The 27,995-nt window shown below is 42.6% G+C and overlaps 1 protein-coding gene across 6 annotated transcripts in view; it reads left to right on the top strand.

Annotated features, from left to right (window-relative positions):
- The first annotated feature begins 286 nt into the window (after positions 1-286).
- Positions 287-27,995, top strand: part of srfb (serum response factor b) — a 52,577-nt gene continuing 24,868 nt past the window's right edge. For 2 of the 6 annotated variants that reach the window (XM_061790930.1, XM_061790929.1), the window contains exons 1-2: positions 289-1,372; positions 16,021-16,287. In XM_061790930.1, the coding sequence (XP_061646914.1) occupies positions 737-1,372; positions 16,021-16,287 (903 nt within the window). In that variant the 5' untranslated portion in view covers positions 289-736. Of the gene's footprint in view, positions 1,373-16,020; positions 16,288-27,995 lie in introns of all 6 variants that reach the window. The other 4 variants (XM_061790931.1, XM_061790932.1, XM_061790934.1 and 1 more) reach the window with 4 other exon arrangements.

Below are 27,995 nucleotides of genomic sequence, written 5' to 3'. Positions count from 1 at the left end.
CTACATTTTGACGAATCAATATTATTTCAACTGAGAGGCTCAGTGTTGAGGAAGCTACAAAACCTGAATGTTTCGTTATTTTGGTGCCTCAGCCAGGGTGACGTTGACGTTAGCGCAACCGTGTTGGTATTTATGCTAATGAGCGCCCTTACGACCAATAGCCGCACGCCTCTGATAATCCTCAACCAATCGGGAGGCACCGCTGTAACTCACCAAATAAGGAGCGACAACACCAAATAAGGCAACACTATCTCTTTATAAGGAGGAAAGTAGTTCCCGTGCTGTCATATTACTCCGCCGGTGTAAAGGCTGACCGGAAATATTGACTTTTTTCAGCCATTCCTAAACACGAAACGGTGCCCGTGGTACTATTGCTGGACAAGGGCGTATTACGTGGTCGCGAGCTGGATACTGCTTGCATTGTTTTCCGTTCACAACCCGGACTACGTGCTATGGCGGAGCAACATGGCGGGCGCTTTCCGCCTTTTCCTTTTTGAGAAAGTGCTGAGAGTTTTGGACATTAGAGGAGGGCGAAACGAACTGAGGAGGCCGGAGAAGGTCCAGTGGTCAGCATCACTTGCCAAAGTTTGTTTCCCTTCTTTGCTCGACCCCGTCGAAGCGCCAACTGAGCCGCTTTGTTTACATTCTGTGACCCGGCCGTGCATGCGTTTTGTCAGTCGTTTACGAGGTCCAGCTTTGTGGGCTGGCGTCACACACAGTCGCGCCGCGAAGTAGAATGTTACCGAGCCAGGTTGGGTCGGCACCTCACGGAAACGCGTCAGCTTCAGCTAGAGGTACCGTCGGGCTCGGTTCGGCTTCTGTCGGTAGCGGGAATCGTCCTGTCTTGATCCGAACAGGGCAAGCTTCTGTCGGGCTTGGCGAGAGCGTGAGCGGGGCAGCGGGGCGGCTCGGGATGCTGGGGGCGAACGGTCCAGGGGGTCCCCGAGGCGTGAGGTCCGGCAACGGGACCGGGGTGAGCCCGCTTCAGGCCGCCCTCCAGGGCAGTATGGTGGGTCTCAACGCGGGGATCGTGCTGCCTCACGCAGCCAGGTTCGACCCGGACAGGGAGAGTGTGCCTCTAGGCAGCGGCTCGGACAACGACTCGGACTCGGGGGATGACGACGACCCGGTGGCTTCGCTCGGGGACAGCAGGCGAGGGGTGAAGCGGGAGAGAACCGAAATAGAAGCTGCTGTCACGGGCCAGGAGGTCGGAGGAGCTCCCGGAGGGTACGGCCTGGTTCCCGGGGGGGTCGCTGGGGCCAAGCCGGGGAAGAAGACACGTGGTCGCGTCAAGATCAAGATGGAATTTATTGACAACAAGTTGAGACGCTACACCACTTTCAGCAAGAGGAAGACTGGCATTATGAAGAAGGTAAGTCACAACATTGCATGCTGCAGTAACAGCTGTACTAAACATGCACAGTAAGAGACAATACAGCTCAGTTTACTGTATTGGATGTACTTTGCACTAGTGTAGAGCTGCATTTCATCATACTGAGTTTTTGTCGACTAAAATGTTGGCGACTACTTTAGATAAGACCTGTCATGATGATCCAATTCTTAACAAAAGTGAGCAGATTGCCATTGTAAGGTGAGCAGGTGTACCTAATATTTGGATTCGTTCATGCATCTGCACACGAGTGGAATTCACACTCGTGGTACAACAAGTAATTGTCCATCTGTCCATGTTCTATACACTTGGACTCATTAGGGTAACTGGTTAACTGGAGCCTATCCCAACTGACTTTGGGCGAGAGGCGATGTACACCGACTTGTTGCCTGTCAATCACAGGGCACACAAAGATGAACAACCATTCACACTTCACCTTCACGCAATTTAAAGTGCTCACTGAACATAACATGCATGTTTTTTGTCGTGGGAGGAAGCCGGTGTACCCGAAGAAAACCCACGCAAGCACGGAGAGAACATGCAGGCGCTGAGGTTCAAATCCCAAACCTCAGAATTGTGAGAAAGACCTGCTAACCACTGTGCTGCCCTAAACTAGCAATTGAAGCAATTAACATTTAAACCCAGGTAGTGATCATGAGGAAATGTATTCGGAATATTATGTGAGTGAGTGCATGACAAGGAATGGATTTCCAAATAGAGCAAATGACAGTTCTATTTATGACCATGACAACCCCCACCAATCACACACATTCACATACAGTCGCTTCACACACACGATGGTTTAGAACTTACAGTTAACTTAATCGAATTTGACTCTTTGATGTACTTATTTGACTTCATGTGATAGAAACACAATGCATCGGAGCACTTAATGCAGTGAGCAGTTGCCAGGACAGCCCTCAATGCACAGACTGTTCCGAGTGCCTCCGAAGCAGCGCGCCACTCACAGGCGGTGGCCTTGTGGCGGGCAAAGCGGCAGCAGGCCTTTAACCCCAGAGACACACGCACACGCACACACACACACACACACAAACACCAGAGGACAGCCCGACAGCAGACGTGTGTGGGGCTTCTTGTGCACGCCATTATGGGCTCTGTGTGTTGGTATGTCATTGTGTAGTCCACGACACTAAACAACATAGAAGTTCTACTAGTCATCAGCACTGTGTCAAGTGGAGGTATTACAAAAAATCATCTTGACGCTGTTATTTTCCAGCATGCACATGCACAGTGTAGCCTGCTGCATTTCACTTGTTTTTTTCACCCCCTTCTTCTTCTATTTATCTCAGATTGTTGTCGTGGTAACTGAGGTTTCTTTATGTAGGCTCTTGGTAACATGAATATCATTTGATACACTGTGTTGTGTGGATGAGAAAGATAAAACGAGATAAATAGGTGCATGGTAAAGATGTCTCTTTTTTTTTTTTTTTTTTTTTAAGGATCAAGAGGCTTAGTCTCTTTGTGAAGGATGTGTTGAGGCATTCCCCCCCCCCCCCCCCCCGATAGATTAGGATTAAGTACACAGGACTTCTTACTCGGTATCAAGTAGCAGGTTGCTTCATCAGCGATAGCAACTGAGTTCCCCTTTTCTCAATCGCAGTGGTGTGTCTTCATTTGCAGAGCCAACAAGTAGCTGACATTTCTACACCCAAATATCTCCCTGCACAAATAGCAGAGCATTCAACTGGTTTAAGTGGTAATGATTATTTTAGAACTCTGTGTCTTCAAGACCTCAGCTCAGCAAAACCTTAAGGATTCATTCAGAGTTCATGTTTAGTTTTTTTCTTTGTTTTTCTTTTGCAACATCTACTGCAATAGACAAAGGACTGCCTTCAAGCATGAGTTGTTTGCATGTATCTGTTGAAGTCAGCTCAGTGACCATCAAAAGGATGCCTTTTCTTTAGCTTTGTGTTCGACTTTTTGGCGGCACGGTGTGGGACTGGTTAGAGCGTCTGCCTCACAGTCCTGAGGACCGGGGTCCAATCCCCGGCCCCGCCTGTGTGGAGTTTGCATGTTCTCCCCGTGCCTGCGTGGGTTTTCTCCGGGCACTCCGGCTTCCTCCCACGTCCCAAAAACATGCATGGTAGGTTAATTGACAACTCTAAATTGCCCGTAGATGTGAATGTGAGTGCAACTGATTGTTTGTTTATATGTGCCCTGCGATTTGCTGGCAACACAAATATAAAACACTTATGTTCACAAAAGGCTTAGTTCTCTCAAATATTGTTCACAAATCTGTCTTAATCTGTGTGAGTATTTATCCTTTCCTGCGATAATCCATGCATCTCCCAGGTGCTGCATATCAAGATGTTGACTAGACAATGTGATTTATTTTTTTTCCACAGGTGTGGGTTAGGCTTCCAACAATAAATGGCTACTCTAAAATGTGCATTATCACACAGCACAATGCCACATATGTCGCATGTTTTTGAGAGCGCGTACAATTTGCATGCTAACTGCAGGAGCTTCCACCAGAGCTAATGTTTTTCACCATAAACTGTCGTTAAGGCGTTTAAGAGAGTTTGGCAGTACATACATCCAACCAGCATCACACCCACAGACCACATGTAACCACACCAGCCCAGTACTTCCACATCCAGCATCTTCACCTCCAAGATAATCTGAGACCATTCACTCGGACAGCAGCTGCAACAATCGCTTTGCATAACCAAATAATTTCTGCACAAAGACAGAAAACTGTTTTAGGGAAGCTGGAATGTATGCTCGACATCCTTATCATCGTGCTCTCAACCTGACTGCAGTTCGTCATCATAACCGATTTGAGTGGACAAATGCATCTGGCACTTTGGATTTTGGGTTTCACGGATGAATCCCGGTTTTTACTGTACAGGGCAGATGGCAGACGGCGTGTAAGGCATTGTTTGGGCTAGCGCTTTGCTGATGTCAACGCTGCGGATCGAGTGGCCCGTGATGGCAGTGGTGTTTTGGTACGGGCAGGTGCATGTTATGGACAACCAACAAAGGTGAATGTTATTGATGGCATTTTGAATGCAGAATGATACGGTGACAAGTTTCTGAGGCCCATTGTTGTGCCATTCACCAAGACCATCATTGCATGTTGCAGCATGATAATGCATGGATGACCCTGTGTTTCAAAGATCTGTACCCAATTGCTGGAAGCTGAAAACATCCCATTTCTTGCATGGCCAGCATATTCACTGGACATGTCACTTATTAAGCATGTTTGGGATGCTCTGGATACGACCGTGTAAAACTGCACATTTTAGAGTAGCCTTTTTTTCTGGGGAGCCTAAGGCACATGTGTGCAAAAATCACATTGTGTAATCAGTAGAGCGGAGAGTCGCTATTTGCATTGATTGTAACGAATGACTAGCCAATCACAATCAAATCATTACTCCTTGTACTGTTACGAAATAGACATGTCTTTGTCCAACCAAAGAAGAATAACATTTTGATTATTTGAAAGCTATCTATAGACCCCTGGTTAAGTCCTGGTCGCAGTTTTTTGGGGGGTTGCAAATTTAGTCACAACACCAGGGAAGACAGCTGATCCATTTTGGCTGGGACGTCTTGGCTTGTCCCTCTGGAAAAAGCTTTTGTCAAATCGCTTCTTTTTAGTTTAAAATGTCTTACTTTAACCAGGATCCCTCGCCGCATCATAGCTGTAGTCTGGTCCAGTCTCTGTGCCGTAAAATGCGTAAATCCACGCTGGCTGGCAAGATCTGCTTCAGCCTTGGCCCAATGGTTAAGATCATCGCCTGCCATCGTGGGGACCTAGGTTCAAGAACCCGACCAGGACCATCCACCAACATCTCCCGGACTCACTCCTGTGGTGTCCCTGAGCAAGACACCAATACCCCAAACTGCTCCCCGGGCGCTTAAGCTGCCCCCTGCTCCAGTGTGCTCCACCAACAAGTGTGTGTGTTCACTGTGATGGGTAAAATGCAGAGAGCAAATTTTGTGTGCGTGCCTGCATGTTCATGACAAAAAAGATGATTCTTCTTTTTCTTACTAAGCTCGCTAGTTATCTTAGCTGCTAGCTAGCGGTAGCTGGCTAGTTCTCATCAAAAATCTGCCACGATGTTTTGAATGACTCCTGGATAACTTTATCCAATTCATGTGCTGCGGATGCCTCGTTCCGCGGTCATTATCGTTTCGGGGGGAGGGGATGGCTCCGTGATCCACGTTATTGGGTACAACTGCGCAGTAAGTCAAAATGGTAGCGGAAGTAAACAAAGCATTGAAGCTCTTATAAGAATAAAATGTGTGCTTTGATTTGTTTTCATATGAATGCGTAAATTATGACTCAGAATTTGTTTTTGCAAGCGGACTCACGAGTAAATCAGAATTGCCACTCATTCGTTCGTAGCTCTCGTATCTCACTAGCTACTAGTATCTAGCTTATACTTAAAAAAAACAACTCTGGTAAAAGTGAAGCCACTCCCTTAACTAAAAGTACAAAAGTCCTTATACATGTGCTTAAGTAAAAAGTAAACTAACATTTTTCAAGCCACTAATAAAATGCATATAGTGAGATTTGTATATCGCTCCTGATGATTGGCATGCTTTCTCTGGGGGCAACAATGGATAAAACAAACAAAATAAAAACAGGTAGGCTAAAAGGAAAAGATGAGCATTTATTTGTATTATTAAAATAGTTATATACAGTACAACATAGGGCTGGGCGATTATGGGAGAAAGTAATGATCACAATTATTTTGATTGATATTGAAATTAGAATTAATAAATATGATTATTCATTGATTTTGAAACTTAGTATTTATTTAACTTCCTATACTCAACTTTAAATATAACTTTATAGAACAACCAGAAAAGAAATGAGTAACAAGTAAAATAATAATATATATATATATTTAAAAAAAAATAGATATAATAAACAGTAAATAAAAATAAATACAGCTATGGCTAAAAACATTGACACGCCTGGGGTGACTGTATTGTCTATTATATATATTTGCTTGAAAAATATCCTCTCAATAAAACGTTGGTAATCCTAATTAACCTAAAACAGGAACATTTTAGGCTGATTTCATGTCAGACAGTCAGGGGGGAAAAAGCGTTTTGTGTCTGTTTATACAAAGCCATGACTGTATCTACTGTTTCTGCTGTATGCGCCTTGGCCTCTTGGGAGCAGTGTGTTGCAATGCATGCAAGGAGCTGGATATTATAGGAAGCTACAAAAAAAGAGTAGAAGAAGAAAGTCTCCAAAAAAAAAACTTTATTAAACTCGTTTTTCACAGATTAGGAAGAATATATGCCTGTGGGTATTATGTTTTCTTTCTGTATGTGTTACTAGGGCGTTTTTGTGTAAATATTCATTATTTGAAGGTAAATCCCTCCCGTTATCTTATGCTAATGCTAGCTAGCCCGGCAATAGGGTTTTCCATTGACTGACAGCATAAGCCTTCGGCCACTACCCAGCTCATACTGTACCCGACCCCTATGGCCCCTCCCACAGGTGGTGAGCCCACGGGAAGGGGGACCCACATTACCCTTCCAGGCTGTGCCCGGTCGGGCCCCATGGGTCCAGGCTCGGCCACCAAGTGCTCCCCTTCGAGCTCCACCTCCAGGCCTGGCTCCAAAGGGGGGCCCCGATGACCCGTGTCCGGGCAAAGGAAACCTATGTCAATTTATTTTGTTCGTCATAGGTGTTTTTGGAGCTGTGCTTTGTCTAGGTATTAGTCAGGGTGAGAAGCTCAGTCTTCGGGAGGGGCTCAGAATAGAGTCTCTGCTCCTCTGCATTGAGAGGAGCCAGATGAGGTGGCTCGGGCATCTGTTTAGGACGCCTCCCTGGTGAGGTGTTCCGGACACGTCCCACAAGGGGGAGACCCGGGGATGACCCACGACACGCCGGAGAGACTAAGTCTCTCGGCTTGCCTGGGAACGCCTTGGAATCCCCTCGGAAGAGCTGGAGGAAGTGGCTGGGGAGAGGGAAGTCGGGCTTCCCTGCTAAAGCTACTGCCCCGGCCACCCTACCTCGGATAAGCAGAAGAAAATGGATGACTGGATAGATGACAGCATAAGCTGGCGATTTCCAAAACATTGTGTTTCTTGTATTTAAATATTCAATCTGAGCAATTCTTTGTGTTGTGTGTTTAGTTTTAAAGTAAACTCCAACTGGGGTGTCAATTAGGTTAATAAGGTTAAAGCACGTTCAGGGTAGACAGAAGAACATGTGTCACATACTTGTTACAAGCAACCTAGGGTGCGTTTACAATGTAGGAACTTGCATACACAACCCGCACTGCTGCACACCAATCATTTTTCATTTTTTCTTCCTTTTTATGATTGTTAGAAGCGAAATCACAATTAAATTTCAATTAATTGTCCAGTCCTATCGATGAAATTAAAAAAAGAGTTTTTTTTTTTCAAACACGTTTATTTGTTCACTGCCAAATGGAGACGGGTGGGGGGTGAGGGGCTGACTAAACTAGTAGAAAATGAGCAACTTATGGTTATTTTCAGTTTGGGATTTTTACGCTTTTGTTTTAGTAGTGGTCAAATTCATTTGTTGGAAATATTTTAAGGCTCAAATGTGACATAATTCACTACCAGCGAGCTAGACTACAACAAGGTAGCTTTCTAAAAAAACTAATGTGCTTCACCCAAAGCATAAGAGGACTTTGGGGGGGCTCAACAATATTCTTACCTCTTCCCAGTTCGGAGTTCACTTGTTGTGATTATATGATGTGTGTGTGCAAACGTATGCAGCACAATGTGCAGGCATCCTTGTTATTTTTGGTTTTGGTTTTACTTCCGGCTTCTGGGTTTTTCGGCATTCTGCTTTTTTATTTTGCATCGTCGCTAAGTTTTAAAAAAATAACGAGCTCCCATTTAACATGTAAGGAATAGAAAGTACAGTTATTTGTGTTTAAAAAGCAAAGAGTAAAAGTAAAAAGTCACCACATAAATAATTACTCAAAGTATAGATACCTGAAAAATCTACTTAACTACAGTAACAAAGCACAAGTACTTCGTTACTTCGCGCCTCTGGTAAATGCAGTAATATTGATCGCAGAGGACAAAGAAAATATGCCTGTGAGTATTGTCACATTGTGTGTCTACACGTGTTGACGCACCGTTTATGTTCAAATATCCTTTGCTTCAAGCAGTGGTTCTCAACTGTTGTCCCACTGGGACCCGTATTTTCCCAAGTATCAGCATCTTGATATACCACACCTGTGAGGTGGTGGATAATCTTGGTAAAGGTTAAGTGCTCTCTTACACAGAGTTGTGCAAATGTTTTGAGAGAAATAGGCCTTTGTGTGTGTGTGTGTGTGTGTGTCTGTATATATAAAGGTTATTCCATATTCGAGTTCAACTCATGAAAAATGGGAGCAAAAACAAAAGTACTGCGTTTATACTTTTTTTCAGTGAGCGTCAACTATTTAAAACATTTTTAGCTTTTTCTTTGGCTTTCAGTGGCATATTTGGGATGCCAATTCCTCAACAAGGGCCACTCTCTTCAAGGGCTGTGATGAGAAAAAGAAAGACGAGCACTATACAATGGAAGTTACATGAAATAAGCAGCCTTGTGTGCAAAAGAGTAAAACTTCAGCAGTGTCCCAATACTTCAATGTCATTATGTGCGCCGTCACTTGTTATTAACGTTAATTTCCAATGAAGAGATCCAGACCCATTTGAGCTTGGCCAGGTTTTCCTGAACATATCGGACCTTATTTACTAAATGTTTGCATGTCTATCAACGGGCGCAAACTTGATTGCTCACACAAATAGATGTGGAATCTGATCTACTAACCGGGTGCAACCATGATTGCATCTACCAAATGTCCAAAATTGCTGTGTAGTTCATTTTGTACACCCTGAGAGAGGTACTGTAATATGCAAATAGATGAATTTAGGATATGCAATGTAATTTATCAAACCAGAGAAGAATTGCGATGGTTAATTTTGTGTCTCCAAATACCACCCCTGAAACGCAGGTACCAACCGGCACAAAATACGGTGCGAGCGTAGTGCAGGCAAAATGAGAGGAGACAGGGAGACCTTCTCCACTCGTGTAAATAGTTTTGAAACCTGAAAACAAACAGAATAAAAAATTATTCTGAAATGTCTTCTGTGCAATTGCAATTTTGGAGCAGCTGAATGATCTAACGGCTGACTCGGAGTCAGTCACAAGAAGGAGTCATGCCATATCACCTCTGACAAAACTCCTTTGAACTCTACATTTCCTTGAGTCTGGGTCATTTGATCTGGTTTCAAGTCATACATTCACACTGTATGAATTGGTGCTGGCCTCTCCCAGAGCAGTTTTTCTGGTGTGGGAGTCCCATGTTTTTAACGCAACGTTTGGGACAAGTTTACTCAAACAAAGATGTTTTTAATGCAACTGCTGCCGGCTTCCCCAATATTATCGAAGCATTAGATTTCGTTTATACCCTCACTTTAAATGCAGCGGTCTCCACCTCTTTTGCACCTGCAATCAACAGTTCACACAATCTGTAGAGTTAGTGAGCATGAAATTTAGCTCCTGCTATTTTGAATCTTAGTAAAAGATCACAAGTTTAGTAAATCATATGCAACGTGTCACGAAACAGCGTGTCCAATCTGTTAGAGCGAACATCTAATTTATAGTCTGTTATTTTAGACTTTTTTTAAGTTGTGTTGATTGTGTTTGACCCAAGAGGTTCCACTGTACTGTAAATGTGCCCATTAACCCGTTCCTCAGTTTTTAAAATGTAATTGATATCTCTCTGCATCGACAGGAATATGAAATATCAACTCTGGCTATAATGGGATGTTGATGATATGCTCTAAGTTGGTCATTAGACCAAGTGTCCTACAAACAACTACTGTTGTGTTCTTTTTCTGTCCTGGATGTTGGCCAGCTGTTAGGCGCTGTTTGACACTGCTCCCTTGCCACTTGCATAGTTAATTAGAGCTGCTAGCAACACCTTCTGCATTTTCTACTCTTCTTTATAGTTCCTTCACTCCGTTGGATTTATTTTTTATGCGCCCACGTGGTGGTGAACATTGAGCCAACAGCACTGCTATCATTATAGTAAAAAAAAAAAAAAAAAAAAAAAAAAAAAAGTACCATGCTCAAGTGTATGCTTCCATTACGGCATAATAAAACAATTTAGGTTCTATCAGCTAACTGCAGCTCTGGCACCAAGGTGATGGCAACTGCTCAGTGCCTTGGCAGCATCACGAACATCCTCCACATAAGTGATGATTCATTTAGATATAAAGGCTTCTTCACAAGTTCACTCTGAGTGCAGCCTTGTCGTGTTTCATCGTGTGTGCGTGTGTTTTTGTTGTGTGCTTGGAAGGCTGAGCGTCTGCATGCTGCATTATACAGTATATTACAATAATGCAGAGTGTGCTGGCGGCCTCGTGGTTTCCAGCCAATCACATCCTGCCCTCGGGCTGGCCCACTGTCACTCCCTCTTCCTGTGCGGCCTGCTGCAATCAGTCTCTTAACAGTATCACACGCTCTATTCTGGATGCCTTATCTTATGTTATTTTGGCTTCATTTGCACGACACGTCACACTTGACTACAAGGCTATTTTTAGTTCAGCAATGTCTTCTTGACTAGGTTGTTTGTTCCAGATGTTCACCTTTAGGGGGTCTACTACATCCCCTCCTCAACTTCAAAGAAGCCAGTCACTGTTTTATTTTTCTTTCCAAATGAACAAAAATATATTGTTGACTCAACAGATTAAAGCAGAACAAAAATAATAAGATTAAGAATAAGATTATATTATGTAAAGGAGGCTTTCACGATGTGTAGAAGTCTGACGTATTCCCTCCCGCTCTGAGCCTCACGCTACACCACGCAAAGCTTCAGTGAACTTAACTCTCAGTCAATTGAGTGAGTGAAACAATAAAATACGTCTATGCCAACATTGAGGCAGCTAACAAGGTAAACGGTTGGTTGCACTTTTGCACTGATGGTTTTTAGCATTTATTTTAGTGTTCAAACCAACGTGAGAGCCGATGACAGAAGAAAAAAAAAAAAGCTTAACATTGAGCTAAAACTTCACCAAAGGTCAAACTAACAACTTTACATCACAATGAATTGGGACAAAATTCACATAAACGTCTCACAGTATCACAAACACTAATCTAGTGCCTCGTCTGTGCGTAGGTAAAGGAATAAACATTTTATAGCATTTGGTTCCATTACTTTTGTTTTCAAAATTCACCGGTGTCATGTGATGTTATTTTTCGTGCCAAAATGCTGAGTTCCGGTGCGTACCCTTCAAAATAAAAGGCTACAAGCTTAAAACAGGAACTCAAGTTAAAACTTGCACATATAAACCATTTGATGTGATAAAACAGTCCCAAATAACTATTTTAACAATGCTATATTTAACTTTTAGCTGAAACATTAATTAATGATGACGTTCCACACATTGCACACATAGGTTTGACATTGATACTGGTTATAAAGAACCCCGAGTCAATTGTTCATTTTAGTCCATGCTGCAGACTGCTAAGCAAATGGATGTTCATAATTTGGACGCTCTTTATTTAAACCATGCAAACTTTTTTGACCCAGCCCCCAAAAAGAATCTGAATCGAGAATCGTTTGGAACCGGAATCGAAATGAGGAACCAGAATCTGGAGCGGAATCCCTCAAAAATTCTAACGATCCCCAACCCTACAAGTCACCCATCTTCAAACCCCTTGCTTGGAGCATTCCATAAATCCAAAAAACCTGTACCGAATGAACCTCTCAAAATAGTCATCCATATTTCAGAATCAGAATCATCTTTATTTGCCAAGTATGTCCAAAACAGACAAGGAATTTGTCTCCGGTAGTTGGAGCCGCTCTAGTACAACAGACACAATTTACAGAACACTTTGGAGACAGAGACCTTGACAAAAAACAATTGTGCAAAAAGATGCAGAGTCCTCTAGCACTTAGAGCAGTTCAAATGACTAATATTGCAATAGACCGGTGCAATGACCATTGTGCAAGGGGCGTTGAGACTTCAAGGAGTGTATGCGGTTTAAAGTGACGAGTAGTGCGATAATCTGGGACAATGTTGGTTGTGCAAATGTTACAGATACTCCTCAAACAGTGTGCAATGGAGCAGATGCTACTCTGGCATGAGTGGCCAGTATATGCAAATAGTGCAGCATGGCGAGACAACTACAGTGAGTGCACGAGTAATACATAATTGGCCCCACAGAAATGTGACAACGAACTCAAGTCAAAAAAATTGCCAGCTTGTTGTTATGGAATTATAGGTTAGGTGTTTAAGAAGTTGATCGCAAGAGGGAAGAAGCTGTTGGAATGTCTACTAGTTCTAGTTTGCATGGATCGGTAGCGCCTACCTGAGGGAAGGAGCTGGAAGAGCTGGTGACCGGGGTGCGGAGGGTCCGAGAGGATTTTGCTCGCCCTTGTCTTAGTTCTGGCATCGTGCAAGTCCTCAATGGTGGGTATGGGGGTACCGACAATCCTTTCAGCAGTTTTGATTGTCCGTTGCAGTCGGAGTTTGTTCTTTTTTGTAGCAGCACCAAACCAGACTGTGATGGAAGAACACAGGACTGATTCGACGACCGCTGTGTAGAACTGTCTCAGCAGCTCCGGTGGCAGGCCGTGCTTTCTCAGAAGCCGCAGGAAGTACATCCTCTGCTGGGCCTTTTTGAGGACGGAGTTGATGTTAGTCTCCCACTTCAGTTCCTGAGAGATTGTAATTCCCAGGAACTTGAAGGTCTCGACGGTTGACACAAGGCGGCTGGACAATGTGAGGGGCAGCTGTGGCGAAGGATGCCTCCTGAAGTCCACGATCATCTCTACAGTCTTGAGTGTGTTCAGCTCCAGGTTGTGTCGGCCACACCACAGCTCCAGCCGCTCCACTTCCTGTCGGTATGCAGACTCGTCACCGTCCTTGATGAGGCCGATGACAGTGGTGTCATCTGCAAACTTCAGGAGTTTGACAGTCGGGTTCGCTGAGGTGCAGTCGTTCGTGTAGAGAGAGAAGAGCAGCGGAGAGAGGACACAACCTTGGGGCGCCCCAGTGCTGATGCTGCGTGTGCATGAGGTGGCCTCCCCCAGCCTGACCTGCTGTGTCCTGCCCGTCAGAAAGCTGTAAATCCACTGGCAGATGGCAGGTGAGACGCTGAGCTGGAGAAGCTTGGATGAAAGGAGTTCAGGGATGATGGTGTTGAACGCTGAGCTGAAGTCCACGAACAGGATCCTCGCGTAGGTCCTTGGACTGTCGAGGTGTTCTAGGATGAAGTGCAGTCCCATGTTGACTGCATCATCCGCAGACCTGTTTGCTTGGTAGGCAAACTGCAGGGGGTCCAGCAGGGGACCTGTGACACTCTTGAGGTGGTCCAGCACGAGACATTCAAAGGACTTCATGACCACAGATGTCAAAGCGACAGGCCTGTAGTCATTCAGACCCGAGATTGCAGGTTTCTTGGGGACTGGAATGATGGTGGAGCGTTTGAAACAGGATGGAACTTCGCACAGTTCCAGAGATCTATTGAAGATCTGAGTTAAGATTGGAGCGAGCTGGTCCGTGCAGACTTTGAGCCAGGATGGGGACACATGGTCCGGGCCTGCCGCTTTGTTAATCTTTTGTTGTTTGAAGATGCGTCTCCCATCCTGTTCATGAATGGTTAACGCAGAAGTCAGAGGTGTGATTCTGGTCGCGGGTGCGGCCGGGTGGGTGTGTGGTGTGAAAGTGTCCTTTTCAAATCTGCAGTAGAAGGTATTCAAGTCGTTGGCTAGTGTGCTATTGTTCTCAGCTTGGGGGGATCGTCGCTTGTAATTAGTCAGCGATTGGAATGCATGCCAGACTGATTTAGAGTCGTTTGCGCTAAACTGTTTTTCCAACTTTGCTGCATAGTTTCTTTTTGCAATGTTAATTTCTTTAGTCAGCTGGTTTCTAGCTCGATTATACAGGGCCCTGTCCCCGCTCTGATATGCGTCCTCCTTAGCTTGGCGAAGCTGCTTAAGTTTAGCAGTGAACCACGGCTTGTTGTTGTTGAATGTGCAAAAAGATTTTGTTGGTACACAAACCTCTTCACAGAAACTGATAGAGGATGTGACAGTGTCCGTATATTCATCCAGGCTGCCAGCTGAATTTTCAAAGACACTCCAGTCTGTGCAGTCTAAACAGCTTTGAAGTTCCATCTTGGCTTCATTTGTCCACTTTTTCACTGTTTTCACTGTAGGCTTCGCGCATTTAAGTTCTTGCCTGTACGTCGGTATTAAGTGAATTAAGCAGTGATCAGACGATCCCAGGGCTGCACGAGGAATAGCACGGTATGCGTTTTTTACCGTAGTGTAGCAGTGGTCTAAAGTATTATTTTCCCTGGTAGGACAGTCGATGGGCTGCTTGTATTTAGGGAGTTCGTGGTTGAGTTTAGCTTTGTTAAAGTCCCCGAGAATAATGAGGGGTGAGTCCGGGTGTTTTTTTTCAATTTCGTTGACTTGTTCGGCGAGCGTTAGCAGTGCGGCGTTCGTGTTAGCTTGAGGCGGGATGTAGGCTGCAGTCAGGATGAATGATGCGAACTCACGTGGCGAGTAGAATGGTTTATAGTTTAAAAATAGCGACTCCAAATGCGGGCTGCTGTGTGTGCTAAGCACCGTGACGTCCGTACACCATTTTTCGTTGATATAGAGGCATATCCCGCCGCCCTTTGTTTTCCCCGATGATTCCATGTCGCGGTCCGCTCGATGAATGTGGAAACGGGGAAGCATAACGGCCCCATCGGGTACAGTGTCGCAAAGCCAGGTCTCCGTGAAGCACATAGCCGCGGAACGTCCGAAGTCTTTACTGGCCTTTAACAGAAGATGAAGCTCGTCCATTTTGTTGGGTAGGGAGCGTACATTCGCGAGGTGGATCGACGGGAACGGCAATCTGTGTCCTCTCTTGCGGAGTTTCACCTGAATGCCGGCTCGTTTCCCTCTGTGGCGCCGCTTCCGTCTCCATGTGCCGAAAACCGCGGACGCCGCTCCGGTGAGTAACTCGGGGGGGAAAAAACTGAGCGGATTTGCGAAAGTTGGTCACAGAAAGTCCGGAGTAGCCTCCTTGATGGTTAGCAGGTCTCCCCTTGTGTAAATGAGTCGTGTAAGGTCTCCAAAGACGGAGGAAAAACACAAAAACAATACTAGAGAGCGCGTTACCGAGGCGATCTTACACTGGTAGGCGCGATCTTGGCGCCTATGTTTCCATTTACAGTATATTCATCCTATAGTACAGGTAGGCGACATCCTTTAAAACACCCACAGAAAAATAAAAACAAGATAATAGAAGAAAAAGCTCTGTCATTGAAATAAGACAAAAATCTCTCGCTTATGTCAAGAAAACAAACAGATAATTATTATAGAGACATGAAGTACTTCTCCAGTGGTGCCCAGGTTTCAGCATAACTGATGTCATTATTTTCCAGTCGAATGGCAACCATCTCCAACTTAATAATTTCCATTGCTTTGCTGATCCGTTCTGTCTAAATTGGTGTCTTTACAAAAATCCAGTTGTTAATGATGACCTTCTTTGTGACCACACCTAAGGAGACATTGATATTGTTACTCTTTGAATATGCACTGAAGTTATGCAGCTCTCATTGAGTCGCTATGTGAATGAAGTGTTGACGTGTACCGGTCTTTTCTCACCAGGCGTACGAGCTCTCCACCCTGACAGGAACCCAAGTTCTGCTGCTCGTGGCCAGTGAAACGGGTCACGTCTACACATTTGCCACCCGTAAACTCCAGCCCATGATCACCAGTGAAACAGGCAAAGCGCTGATCCAAACATGCCTCAACTCACCGGACTCGCCGCCACGTTCGGACCCCTCCACAGACCAGCGCATGAGTGCAACGGGCTTCGAGGAGACGGACCTCACCTACCAGGTGTCTGAGTCGGAGAGCATGGGCGACACTAAGGTGAGTCATTAAAGCTCTGTTTCCACCAAGTAGTAGAGTTTGGTTTAGTTTAATTTTGCTTTTTTTCCACGTGTAGGGTACTAAATTAAGTTATCTGTAGCTAAAGGGTGGATCTAGACACACTGAAATACACTGGAACCTCCAAGGTCAAACACAATCTGTTCTGTTCAAGGAAGCTGATCAACCTCCAATTTTTTCAAATAATTTTTCGCTTAGGATGTAAGAAATTTGGGAAATGCATTTAATCCGTTCTCAGGTTTAAACTTATCATAATCTTTGACTGTACAAGCCGTGTTTTTAATAATAGTTGACATTTTATTTGACACTTGGCATTTCATACACGTATAAAAAGTTAACTGCTGTTAATAGTACGATAAAAGGTAACTATGCAGAGGGAGATTACTGCTTTTCGCATGTTTAGTCCTAATGTAAAGCGACTGCTTTACATTAGGACTAAACACAGCTCCTATTCCGGTATACAGGGGGTCCTCGATGTATGCATATATGTTCCTACTGCGGTGACATAACCATAATTTGTACGCGAGTTGGAATGTAATATTTGTATGAAAAACATTTTTGGCCATAAATGTAAAATAACAGCAGTACTGGTAACTCTAACTGAGCATGCCATCTTGTGCCAATTGTAACCCCGAAACTTTGTATGTCGGGACCAACCTCCTATTCATGCCATTCTTATACTATAATTGTCAGTTTATGCTCAGCAGTTCAGCAATACCGACAAGAAAAACACACTCATGGAGTTGATATTATAGATGCTTACTAAAGTTTCAGGAGATTGAGGTCTTGTGAGACATGCAGCAGTCCGGTACTGGAGGTCGGGAACTCCATGCTTTTTTGCAACTTTGGAGGGAAATTCTTCCTGAAAATGTTAACAGAACTCAGAATTCTACTTTAGACTTTTGAGATTCCACTCTGTTGAGTGAGAGAACCAGACTAATCAATTCCCTGCAACAATAGTAATAAGAAAATCTTTTCCAACAAAGCTTGTCTTCATCTAAGCCAAGAAAAAAAGCATGTTCAATGTCCGCCATTGTTTTTTCTACTACTTTGTCATTTTCCTATAAAGCCAGTTTAGAGTTCACCGTTTCAACTCTTTGGTGGCGTGATGTACATTCACGCTGTGCTTTGCAATCAGTGAAACGTTTGTTGTTGTTGTTTTTTTTTAAAAAAAAAAAAGCTTAGTATGGTGGGAAATCTTTCTGCAAAAACGTTCGACAAACACAGAAATTAATTCCATAAGTCCCAATGGGAAATAATCGGTTCTGTGGTAAACACACTTTGAAAGTCTTGGCTGTTGTTTAAATTAATGAATTAAAAAATGCCCTTGACTGGAGATGAGACCGATAAGGTTGCTGTGAACCCTGCTGACCTCTGCTCCAGGAAAGCCTCGTAATACCGCTCAAGATAAATCACAGCAGATCTGGTTTGTGTTAGGGTGAGAAGCACGTACCCTGCTATATGAAGCGCCTCCATGTTTATCTACTTTGGGTTTGGATGAGAAACAGAGCTGCTAAAAGCAGTTAAGTGTCTCCAAAACTTTGTCCTCACTTAAAAAAAGTTATTTGGATTAATAATAATGGACGTCATGATTTGTTAAATGATTTCAATGGTGCCTTCAGTAGACTTTTATTGTCATCTTTTCCTCTAGCGTTCAGTAATTAGTGACTTATCTGACACATATGCTGGATTTACACAAGAAGTCCAAGTGCCCAAATATGATTTAGTAAGCAACTAGCTCAGCAACTCCGTACACCAGTTGACTAACATGCATGTGATATGGTGTTAATTCACGAATAGGTTCGATAGACACGCTATCGCCTTTAATTGTTAGTGCTGGGACCACAAACAACAACACAGGTTATAACATATGTACTTACAGGTGTTGAGTCACTAAAAAGAATCCCACCGGATCACTTGTCAGTAGCACTGCCTTGCTCATTTCCCACATCCTGTCCTGCCCTTTTCTGTCCTCTCTCATCTTGTTCTCGGTTAGTTATTGCATGTCATCACCAGCCCCCCCCCGCCCCCCAAATAAGAACACGATTTGACTGTTGTAATGTTACTTGTGCTCAAATATTTAGACTGTTCTGCTGTAGTTCGCACCCCTATTTCCCTTGTCCACTCTGTCCCTCTGTCTGTCCCCTAAAAACCTTTTTTGTCCGGCTGCATTTTCAAGAAACATCAGAATAATTAAAACATTTTAAAAGAAGCAGAGGTAGTATTTCAGTCGGCACGGTGACGGCGACTGGTTAGCACATCTGCCTCACAGTTCTGGGGACCGGGGTTCAAATCCCGGCCCCGCCTGTGTGGAGTTTGCATGTTCTCCCCGTCCCTGGGTGGGTTTTCTCCGGGTACTTTGGTTTCCTCCCACATCCCAAAAACATAACTTGTAGGTTAATTGAAGACTCTAAATTGCCCGTAGGTGCGAATGGTTGTTTGTTTCTATGTGCCCTGCGATTGGTTGGTGACCAGTTCAGGGTATACCCCGCCTCCCGCCCGAAGATAGCTAGGATAGGCTCCAGCAGCCTGCGACCCTAGTGAGGATAAGCGGTAAAGAAAATGGATGGATGGATGTAGTATTTCAAACTCTCTTGTTGCACACCAAAACTGTTCCAGCACAAAAGGCATACAGATCCATCCACCATTCTGCAAAGCAATCATGCAGCTGAACAAGACAGGTTAAAAAAATAAAATAATAAATTACTCCACTGGCTGCTGAGGGCAATTATTTAGCTTATTTAATGCTCGACACGCCTCTAATGTACAACCCCAATTCCAATGAAGTTGAGACATTGTGTTAAACAAAAATAAAAACAGAATACAATGATTTGCAAATCATGTTCAACATATATTTAATTGACTACACTACAAAGACAAGATATTTAATGTTCAAACTGATAAACTTTATTGTTTTTAGCAAATAATCATTAACATTTTATGGCTGCAATACATTGGCGGGACTGCATCAAAAACCGACATCAATGTGTGTATAGGATATCACCACAAGGGCTCAGGAAAATTTCAGAAAACCAATGTCAGTAAATACAGTTCGGCGCTTCATCCGTAAGTTCAACCTGAAACTCTACTATGCAAACCAAAAGCCATTTATCAACAACACCCAGAATCGCCGCTGGCTTCTCTGGGCCCGAGCTCATCTAAGATGGACCGATGAAAAGTTTTCTGTGGTCCAATGAGTCCACATTTCAAATTGTTTTTGGAAATTGTGGACGTTGTGTCCTCCGGGCCAAAGAGGAAAAGAACCATACGGACGCTGTTATGGATACAAAGTTCAAAAGCCAGCATCTGTGATGGTATGGGGCTTTGTTAGTGCCAATGGCATGGGTAATTTACACATCTGTGAAGACACCATTAATGCTGAAAGGTACATACAGGTTTTGGAGAAACATATGCTGCCATCCAAGCAACGTCTTTTTCATTGACGCCCATGCTTATTTCAGCAAGACAATGCCAAACCACATTGTGCACGTGCTACAACAGCGTGGCTTCGTAGTAAGAGTGTGGGTACTAGACTGGCCTGCCTGCAGTCCAGACCTGTCTCCGATTGAAAAAGTGTGGCGCATTATGAAGTCGTAAAATACGACAACGGAGAGCCCGGACTGTTGAACAGCTGAAGCTGTACATCAAGCAAGAATGGGAAAGAATTCCACCTACAAAGCTTCAACAATTAGTATCCTCAGTTCCCAAACGTTTATTGAATATTGTTAAAAGAAAAGGTGATGTAACACAGTGGTAAACATGACCCTGTCCCAGCTTTTTTGGAACGTGTTGCAGCCATAAAATTCTAAGTTAATGATTATTTGCTGAAAACAATAAAATTTATCAGTTTGAACAATAAATATCTTTAATATCTCTTTGTAGCGTATTCAATTAAATATAGGTCAAACATGATTTGCAAATCATTGTATTCTGTTTTTATTTATGTTTAACAAAACATCCCAACTTCATTGTAATTGGGGTTGTACTACTAGGTAATATTTGTTGTACCTGGTCAGGTGGGGTTACTGTTACTGGTCACTCGGTGGTGGAGCAGATCCCTCATCATCATCATTGAGCACACATGGCTAGAAATGAAAAAAATAAACACACAGGCTAACATCTGCTTAACCTGTTGGTGTTCCCTGGGCACTGCAGTATCATACGCCAGTCTCCACTCTTCTGGAGTGGTACATTTTTTTTGTCTTTAGTACCATACCCAAAAGTCACATACAGAGAACTAGTTCAATGCTGTCTGGTAGAGCTGAGCGGGTACTGTGCAGTGGAAAAGTAACATTTGTTAAAAGGTTTGTGTTTTCTTTGTTTTTTTGTGTTCTTCGCATTCCACTGACAATAATAGTCCTTTGTCAACCAGTCAACAAACGTCAGATGTCTAGAGCCACCCTTTAGGAAGTGTATGACTTCTATTGATGACAATACAGATAAGTTATTTTGGTATTCTTCACAACTTTGGACAATATAAATGCAAAGAAAAGTATGTACGGTACCAAATGTAGTCAAACTGTACTGCCTGGTGTAAACAGGCTCTAAGGCTCTCAATGGATCAGAGTGATGTATTAACATAGAGTAGTGTGTGTTGATTCTTGTTTGAGCTGCAGCATCTTGAAAAGCTCTTCATTTGGGCTTTGTCTGCTTTGGTTTGGAGCAAGACTAACATTTAGGCTGTGTTACCATAATTGCATCCATCCATAGCAACTATCCCAGGAGACCTTTCCCATCATCGTTCTTAAGATGTAATTGTTTTAAGTTAGCAGAAGGAAACGGCTTACACAACTCATCCAAACTTATTCCAATAATTTTTGTTTATTTGTAGTTTTGATCATCCTAGCTGTTTTTTGTCCACAGTCTACTCCAGGGATGCTGCATCTATGACGTACAGGGACAAAGTGCACAAACGCTGACCCTTGGCTCACTACCGAAATCACACAATCACAAAAAGGGGTTTTCCAGAGAGGGTGAGGGGTGAGACGGAAGCTAAAATTATTTAAAGCATTAAAACCCATCAAAAGGGTAAAAAGGATCTTGTCTGTTTCAAACTTAAAATGAAGAGCTGAAAACAAGTAAAGTACTGTATATCCTTTAAAGGGGACATATTGTGGAAAATTTAGTTTTGTTTGTGGAAAAGTAGTTGGGTCTCTGTGTGCCTGTCCAATGCCCACACGTCAAGTAGAAAACAAAACAGCCAAGCAAATCTTTCGTTATCGTTCTATTCTTTAAAATCCTACTGTGAGTGAGCCCTTCTTCACGTCTGCCTTACTGTTATAATTAACCTAATAGCCACCCCCACACAGTTTCTTAACCAATGGAAGCTTGGCTGGCTAAAAAGTTCCAGAGCAAAAGAACCACTTTGATGCGGCGGCCGAAGCACTATCATTGTCAAAGCCAAAAGGTAAGCAGAGTGCAGCGTTAGCATATAGATTAGTGTACATTTAAAATGTTACCTGTATTAGCTTCTGATAACAATGTTATAATATCAGCTAAGTTGTCGATATGGGAATGAGGGGTATTTGTGTTTGACAATGTCATGCGCAGCACCGTTACAATAACTGAATGTTTTGTGTGTTTCGGTGATGATTTGCTGCCTTCACAAGTGATAAAACAATTTAATTTCTGGTTGCTTGCTTTTCGTGTGTTTGGGGTGTGGGCGTGTATGATTACGTTAGCCTGTTTTCTGGGGTTCACCGATTAGCGTTAGATAGCAGCGTTAGCTTCTAATAAAGTACACCCACTCATTTGCTCCATTAAGTTGTTGACAGTGGGGGGCTCATGTGCGTGGTGGGGGATTTGTGTTTGATGTGGTCGTGCGGCAGCAGCAAAAATTATTTCATTGTCTTTGGTGCTTGCTTGTTTTCCACACACTCGAGCTCTACTTCCGCCAGTAGAGGTAAGGAGCCAGCCGACATGAATCCACCGGCGAGATCCACTAGCTCAGTATAACAAAAGCCAGGCTCACCATTGGTTCAACAGTATATTGACGTGATGAGGGCTGTGTGACTGCACAAGACAGTCCCACCCCTAAAACAAGCCAATTACTCCATGGCAAGAAATATGCTGTACGGATATGTAGTTCTTGATCCTTGGGGTATTTTGACAAAAGCATGCGACAGACATGTTATTAAGACACCTGGGATTCGGGAACTGTTTTAAATTTACATTGTGAAAAAAATCGTATCTCCTTTTGGTTAACTTGTCTTATTTTGTATCATGCAATTGCAATCATTATTTATTTCCCTCTACGTAATCGCATAGTTCTTTGAGTTTGAAGTCAAGCGCTTCTTATTCAGCAGGCTCTCTTTGCTGTCCGCACCTTGATGCAGTCACGTGCTGAAACCCAGATTGTCTCCAATGTTTAGACGGCTTAAGTTTTCCCGATGGACGATGGACACTCGCAGGCCTGTTCTCCTGTGTGCTGTTTTTCCAAGGCCCTCACCAACACGTACATACTCCTTCAAGGATGGGAGACCAAGCTTTGCATGTTAAGCCACTCTCATGCTCGCTCCGCTCATTGATAAAATTTAGATTGCGCCTGTTTCCATATATGGTATGGTTTCCCTGCTTGCTCTCTTGGCGTGAGGCCCCTCACATTCCTTATAAGCTGCAGCTGTCTTTGGAGTCCTGTGATTCCCCACCTCCCACCGACCCCACCACTCATATAGTGATATGGAGTGTGGATGTTGATGTGAGCGCCCACGATGGATTCATTTGAGCGATATTTGGTATCCAGTTTGGTGTTGTTTCCGTTAAAGTGTGGGGGACCACTGATGAAACCTCCACAAAGTGCACTATCCTTGCCCTGTTCAAACCTGTAAATAGTCAGCAGAGCTTGACATGTACATTGGTCAGCAGGTTATTAGTAAGTGCTATTGTCCAATTGTTGCTACTAGGGATGTCCTGATCCGAAAATCTGGGTCAATCACGTGGTTTTCAGCTAATCAAGATCGGGTGGAAAAAGATCGGTGTTATTCATTTTCTGAAATTTTAAAGATTACAAATTAACAAAATAATCCAGAGTACAAAGATCTTGCCAAAAAGAACTGTAATAGCTTCGTTTTATATGTAACTTTTCAGGTTAGTACCGGTATAGAGTGCCTGTAACAGACACATGGAAACTGTGTGTGTGTTGTGAAAACATTTTGCCTACACGCCACGCAGAGCCGAAAGATAGTTTTTTTGGTTTGTTTTTTTTGGGGTTTTTTTTTTGTCCTGTTCGGCTGTTAGGTCAAGCAGAATGGAGGATCTGTATACATTTTATGCCAGAACAGTCGAGTTTTTAAGCTTCCTTGGTGGTTTCTTAGTATTATAATTGAAGTTTATTGTGTCGAACAGAACAAAGTTTCTAGAAGGCAGAGAGAAACGAAGACAAAAGACAAAGCACAAATTCTAAACAGGATAAGAAAAGTAAGTCATTACATTATCTACAATAAAGAAAGATTAAATATGAGTGTTGCATGGGGCTGTAGTGCTACACACTGTGAGGGAAGGACAGGACAAGCTAGAACAGGACAAGGACAGGAGAAGAAGCATGCAGGACAAGGGTCGTGAACCCGGCTGTACAACTGAAGTGTGGTGGGATTGACTATGTAAATTATAAAAGTCTATAGGACGAGAGTATGAGTGAGGGGATACACAAGCACATCGCATATTCATGAGTTATTTGTCGCAATATGTGAGTGGCCCCACACCCAGTGAAAGAGTCCCGAAAGATACTTCTAAGTGGGCAAAGCATGATATATACAGTAGATGGATCGATACAGTAGATATACACTTGGGTGCAAAAAAAGGTGATTGGGACATCCCTAGTTGTCAAACATGAAGTCAAATCTATGCTCCGTCTGTAACCGTTCTAGCTATCAAATTTCTTTTTACAGGTTTGACAGTTACAGTGTTACTTCAAAATGCCTGTGCACATTTTTAGATGGCAGCAGTTTGACCCTGAAACAGAGTATTTGTATTTGTTTTTCTCTATGGGAAAAATAGTTTTTGATGTTGAGGTTGCTCTGTATATTAAATTTGTTGTAGGAGTTAAACTAGCAGATTTCAGTTAAAAACAAACAAAAAAAATACTTATTTTTAAAGCACCATTGACTGAACATCAAGTTACTGTTTGTACATATGCTTTAGTAGCATATATGCACTTGAAGAACACTGAAGCACTGAAGGTTTCTGATTAGAGTTCAACCACTTGAAATAGTGGTTGCACGGATTTTTTTGTTTGATGTCTTTAGTCATACTTGGACAATTAGTTATGTAAATTCAATACCAGGCTTTACACGATCCGGATTTTTGGGGCCGATCAGCAAGTTTAAAAAAAAAAAAAAAACGATCACTCATCCGATCTCAAGATGGAGCAATGTGTCTATTTACATGACTTGTTCATTTATTGTTTATACTTGTGTACTGTATACTGAGTATTCTCCAGTATAAAGTATTCTCATTTAAGACAAAAGTTAAACCATCAATGACCTCTAGGGGGCATTCAAGGATTGGCCACTGACATATGTTTAGGTCAAATAAACATTACAACATGACAGATTTTTTGTTTTCCACGCTGCGTTGCTTGAACACGGCATGCTCCTCCTTGTGTACATTCTTCAGGTGCCCGATCAAATTTGTTGTGTTGAAGCATTGAGATGACGTTCCCCACGACGTACTTCAGTTGTACACAGACTGCAAATAACTTGCATGTTGTTTGTCTGAGACATCGCAAATAGTCCCACACCAACGACGTCTTTTTTCACCGACAAGATTGAAAAAACATCATTGGCCGTCAGATAGTTAGAATACTACGCCACAAATTGCGTGACAAGGCTAAAAGTAAACTAGCTTTTGGATTGATACGCGACGGCAATGCGGAGTTAAGTCTTTTGCGCAGTCGATCGATGACGTCATTGATCGGTTCGGCGAATTATGACGTGAAAGCCGATAAGCATAAAATGCTAATTAACGGCTGATACCGATCAAGCCGATGAGATCGGTGTAAAGTCTATTCAATAGTTGTCTGATATACTTTTTATTAATTTGTATAGCTCATCTGTCAGCTACTTGGAAAAGAAAGCACAAGGTCAAGGAAGAATCGATTTAATTTGCTTTTATGCTTCTACAAAATTTAAACAAGTTTCATTTTATGGGAAAAGGATGTAGTATCTATACTGTGTTCCAAATTATTGTGCAAATTATATTTTTCTCATTTTCCTAAAAAGTTGATACAAATGACTGCATAATTTTTAAGTCATCAACTGTCAGAATATAATTCAAATGTTTTTGAACAAACCTCCAAGTGATCACTCTATTTTGAAGAATAAACTTAAAATGCACAACAGTTCCAACTTGACAGGTTTTAAAGAACTGAAAATAGTCATTGAATTTGCAGCATTAGGAGGTCATATTTACTGAACTCGAAAGCTATTTCAATCAAAAACATCATAAGTGAAGTTCCATTTTGACATAGGATCCCTTATTTGATAGCAGCTTCATGATTTACATCCATTAAAGTTGTGACTTTTTGCTTGAATTTTTTTGAGCTGGGTGAGGGTTATGCTTGAAGATGCTTTTGTTAATGAAAGCACAGTTCTTCCTTTATTTAAAACTAATTTAAAAAAAATTTTCACACATGATAGATTTTATTTATTTTTTACTTTTGCAGAAAATTCCTCCCTGCCTTTCACTTTGCCAGCACTACGCTGACACTGCTGTGCATGCTGGTTTGGTTTGGTTTCAGATGTCGTATTTAAAGACTCAAAATCAGCCATCGCAATTAGTCTCAGATTTGGTAAATCACAAATTCATCTATTTTCATATACTCCCAGAACATGCAAAATGTTCTGTGCGGTAATATTGCCCATTTGGTAGATGCAATCTTGTGTGCACCCGGTTAGATCAGCTTCCACATCTGTTTGCTTGAGCAATCAAGTTGGCACCCATTTTTATGGTAAATCAGGCCCTATATGTAGTAAAAAAAAAAAAAAAATCAGGCAAATGCTGTTACGGAGTTAAACATGGATTTAAAAAGGTGCCAGCAGTTGAACCAGCTGCAATTCCCTGGCGACTGGTCCAGGTCAACCTGACTTCCTGACCTTATGTAATGAAAATGGATAGATGGACAGTTGAACCTTTCTATCCGAATCTCTTCAGCCAATGAGCTCTGTACTCTGACATAGTGTATGTCGGGTATACGTGACATCGGACTGACAATGGTCTGTCAAATTTCAGTTTTAACTTTTTCCTCATAGTTTAAACATTTGTATCACAGAGTAATGAGCCAGACTACTTGCCGTTGCATAGACATTTTGCAAGTGGTTTGCAAGTATCATGCAATATTAAATCAAAATTCCCAGGCATGTTTTCAGTGCAGCGTTTAGGTTGCATAGTGTGTACACCTCTGCGCTCTCTGGCCACTATTTATTGGGAGCTGTACGTCATAGCCTAAAGTCGTATAAACAGTTCAGGTTGAAGTGGTTTGCAGGGAAAGAAAAAAAGAAGAGATTAGCGAGCCAGGCATGATCTGATGTTTTCTGTATAGCTTATTAAAGGAGGCATTATGCACTCACTAATTACAAAACAGTTTCCAGATGTCGCAATAACACGTATATGACATTTTCATCAAAATACCCTAATGATCAAGAATTACAGTACACTTTACACCCCATTATTTAAGCCTTCTGAAACTTGGCTGGTCCTATTCCACCCCATTCGCTCCACTGCAGAGCCAACGCTGAGCACGGCTTACCATGACAACCAAAGATGAGATTGAAAAAGGCAGTGCCATAAAGAAAACAAGAACATTTTCACCCGTGGAAGCGGCACTTCATACACAACATTTAATAGACTTGTCAGTTAGTGTGTGCATGCAGCGTAAACTTCTATCACAAACACCCCCTAACCCTAGCCCACCATGTCTACAACTTCACCAAAAAATCCTGTGTCGCTTATCAGAAGCTAATGTGCATCCTACAAAACTTAACTAACCGTTGCTACCGACAGTGTAGTCCAATTGTGGCTTGAAACTGGCAGATTTTCGCCCAGCCTTGCTGCCATGTCTTGGGCACAGAAACTCGGAGGGGGTTGTTAAATCGCCGACGCGTCGGGGATAACCTAACCGAAACCTACTAGATATTTAAAAAGTTTCTGGAAAAAGGGGCAAAAGCACTTATTTACAGGACATTTTCTGACCCTTTCATAGTAAAAATAAGTAAAAAAGTCCAGGCAGACATTTTGAGGTTTAGGTGTTAAAGGGTTATGTAAAATAGCCCCACTGTTACGTAACTGTAGGTCATCAATTTAGAACGGCTCACTCACAGACACATTTTCAGCAACAGGCGGATAACTCACGCTATATTTGGTTGTTTAATTTCATGCTTGAGGACCCATGACCCAGAGACCCAACAATTTGTTTATAAGCGATTAAAAAGTTGTTTCATAATGTCCCCTTTAAAAAATATGGCAGAAGTTCTGCAGTTTGGCATTTTATGTCTAAAACATTTGCTGAGCATCATGCTCCAGGGAAATTGTTTTCATTGGCATGGGTTACTTTGTTTTAATGAAAGACTAGTAAGTTTAAAAAAAATAAAAATAAATTACAAAAAAATGCAAATATCCCATGACTCTTTATGGCATGTCAAGCCATGTTTCATTGAGCTCAACTCCAGGTTATTGCCTGGTTGCATTTTCAATGA

Source organism: Phyllopteryx taeniolatus, chromosome 11 (assembly GCF_024500385.1).
Source record: "Phyllopteryx taeniolatus isolate TA_2022b chromosome 11, UOR_Ptae_1.2, whole genome shotgun sequence".
Classification (NCBI taxonomy): domain Eukaryota; kingdom Metazoa; phylum Chordata; class Actinopteri; order Syngnathiformes; family Syngnathidae; genus Phyllopteryx; species Phyllopteryx taeniolatus.
Note: the sequence above shows the minus strand (reverse complement) of the source record. Positions and strands in the feature narration are given on the sequence as shown.